This window comes from Amphimedon queenslandica, unplaced genomic scaffold (genome assembly GCF_000090795.2).
Source record: "Amphimedon queenslandica unplaced genomic scaffold, v1.1 AMPQUscaffold_13519, whole genome shotgun sequence".
NCBI lineage: Eukaryota > Metazoa > Porifera > Demospongiae > Haplosclerida > Niphatidae > Amphimedon > Amphimedon queenslandica.
This window is the reverse complement of record NW_003546245.1, coordinates 1,034,180-1,036,366: the sequence shown is the minus strand read 5'-3', so window position 1 is coordinate 1,036,366 and position 2,187 is coordinate 1,034,180. Positions and strand designations below refer to the sequence as shown.

The window sequence follows — 2,187 nt, the reverse complement described above, 5'->3', positions numbered from 1 at the left end:
TTCCAGTAACCGACCCAAAGGATATGATATTCAAGGATTTCACTGGTTCGGTCTATCAGGCAAAAGAGATCAAGGAGCCATTAGCTGCATATCGTGGGAAGAGACTCCTCATATACGGAGGAGGAGAAACTGCTGCTGATATATGCTCAGACTGGTTTAATCATTCCAGTACTATCTACTGGAGTGTTCCAAGAGGTCAACATTTTTTCCGACGTTACGGTAAAATTCTGCCTTGGAAGAAACCTCAAGCGTTTGATAAGGCATCATCACATTTGCTTAGAATGATAACACCTTTTCACTGCAGTAAGCCCGGGCTTGCATGGATATGTAAGTGGACTACCAGTGGATCATTGCTAGCCTATCAAGGTCATGGAATACCAGAATGGAGAAATGGTACTCCATTTATGCATCAGTTTATTAATAAGAATGGGCACATTCTTGACCTAGTCGACTACAAGAGATTAATGCCTAAGGGTGCCATCACTTCCTGCAATGGAAAAGAAATAAAGTTTGCTGATGGCTCAAGCTCAGAGTTTGATATTGTCATACTGAGCACAGGCTACAAAGAGTCTTTCTCTTTTTTACCAGAAGAAAGGAGGCCACAAAATTTTCTCGAATTGCACAAGCATGTTCTCAATAACGAAGACCCATCTCTTGCTTTTGTTGGATACATTCGTCCAGTGATTGGCTCCATGTTTGCAATAATTGAAATGCAATCAAGATGGCTAGCAAGGATAAACAGTGGTAGCATCCCACTGAAGCCAGAAGCTGAGAGGCTCAATGAAACAAAAGCCGATAAATTTTTTTGGCAGCAATACTTCAAGACGACAGTGCAACCAAGAGACAAGATAGTAGAAGCAGGCATATACCTAACTGACCTTAGCAGACAAGCTAGGGTTTATCCAGACGCATGGAAACTTTTCAAAAGGAACAAATATGATTTTTACGTAGCAATAATGGCGCCTTACAATGGAGCGTTATTCAGGCTGAATGAGAAAGAGCATCAAGCCCAGGCCATAGCAACGCTTGAGAGGCATCGCATTGGTACTACATCCCCTCTTCATCTCCTCCTACTACTGTTCCTACGTATAACCCTTTTTGACTCCTTCCTCTCCTGCCTCGAGTATATTAAGTATAAGTTGCAATCTGCTGGCATTGGTAGGCTCTTGTATAACATACGACTAGGTCAGTTTCTGAATTGGGTATGGTGCTTCCCTAAAAAATATTTATTTGACAACAAGACACAGCTACCACCAACTGAGTAAGAGAATCAAATTTTATAAATCATAAATTATTAGACCATTTTGTGTAAGGCATGCATACATACTAAATTCATTCTTTATAATAATTTATTCAAAATAGTTTTATTTTTATCATAGTCTATTGTTAATAATAATTATTATTAATCAGTCACTGGATTCTACATTCAAGGGCTGTCTTGCCTTCATTTCCGCATAGCATCAGTATCTTATGTTGAAAGCCGGCCTGAGAAATGGAGAGTGCTAATAAGAGAAGGCATCATGATGTGACAGTTATTGGAGCAGGATGGTCTGGAGTTACAGCTACCAAGTACATGTTGGAAGAAGGACTCACTGTTGTAGCCCTGGAGAGAAGAGATGGGCTGGGTGGGCTATGGTACTATTCTGATGATCCTACTGAAAAGACTGTCATGAAATCAACTCGTACTACCTCCTCGGCTACAGTTAGTGAAATGTCTGACTATCCTATGCCTGAGGGTATCGAGTTTCCGCACCATCAGCAAGTCCTGCAGTATCTGCAGTCATATTCTTCTTTCTTTCATGTCCTCCCCCGCATAGTATTCAACACTACAGTGACCAGTGCAGAGAAGAGAGATGGTCTATGGCACATTACTACTGCTAATAGTGACACGTACACTAGCAGATTCCTTGTCGTTTGTACTGGGCAAACAGTTCCAGTAACTGACCCGAAGGATACGACATTCAAGGATTTCACTGGTTCGGTCTATCATGCAAAAGAGATCAAAGAGCCATTAGCGGCATATCGTGGGAAGAGACTCCTCATATATGGAGGAGGAGAAACTGCTGCTGATATATGCTCAGACTGGTTTAATCACTCCAGTACTATCTACTGGAGTGTTCCAAGAGGTCAGCATTTTTTTCGCCGATATAATAAGATCCTACCTTGGAAAAAGCCACAAGCCCTTGA

The 2,187-nt window shown here is 41.4% G+C and overlaps 2 protein-coding genes across 2 annotated transcripts in view; both read left to right on the top strand.

The window, feature by feature from the left end:
• Positions 1-6: 6 nt before the first annotated feature.
• Positions 7-1,358, top strand: LOC100634923 (dimethylaniline monooxygenase [N-oxide-forming] 2-like). Its single transcript, XM_003382897.3, has one exon. It carries the CDS (start codon positions 24-26, stop codon positions 1,263-1,265), a length of 1,242 nt encoding a protein of 413 aa, XP_003382945.2. The 5' UTR covers positions 7-23; the 3' UTR covers positions 1,266-1,358.
• A 60-nt stretch (positions 1,359-1,418) lies between these two features.
• The window catches only part of LOC100634798 (dimethylaniline monooxygenase [N-oxide-forming] 2-like), a 2,184-nt gene continuing 1,415 nt past the window's right edge, over positions 1,419-2,187 (top strand). Inside the window, exon 1 of the mRNA XM_019998338.1 lies at positions 1,419-2,187. This exon is cut by the window's right edge and continues 1,415 nt beyond it. Coding sequence (XP_019853897.1) covers positions 1,493-2,187 — 695 coding nt within the window. The 5' untranslated portion in view covers positions 1,419-1,492.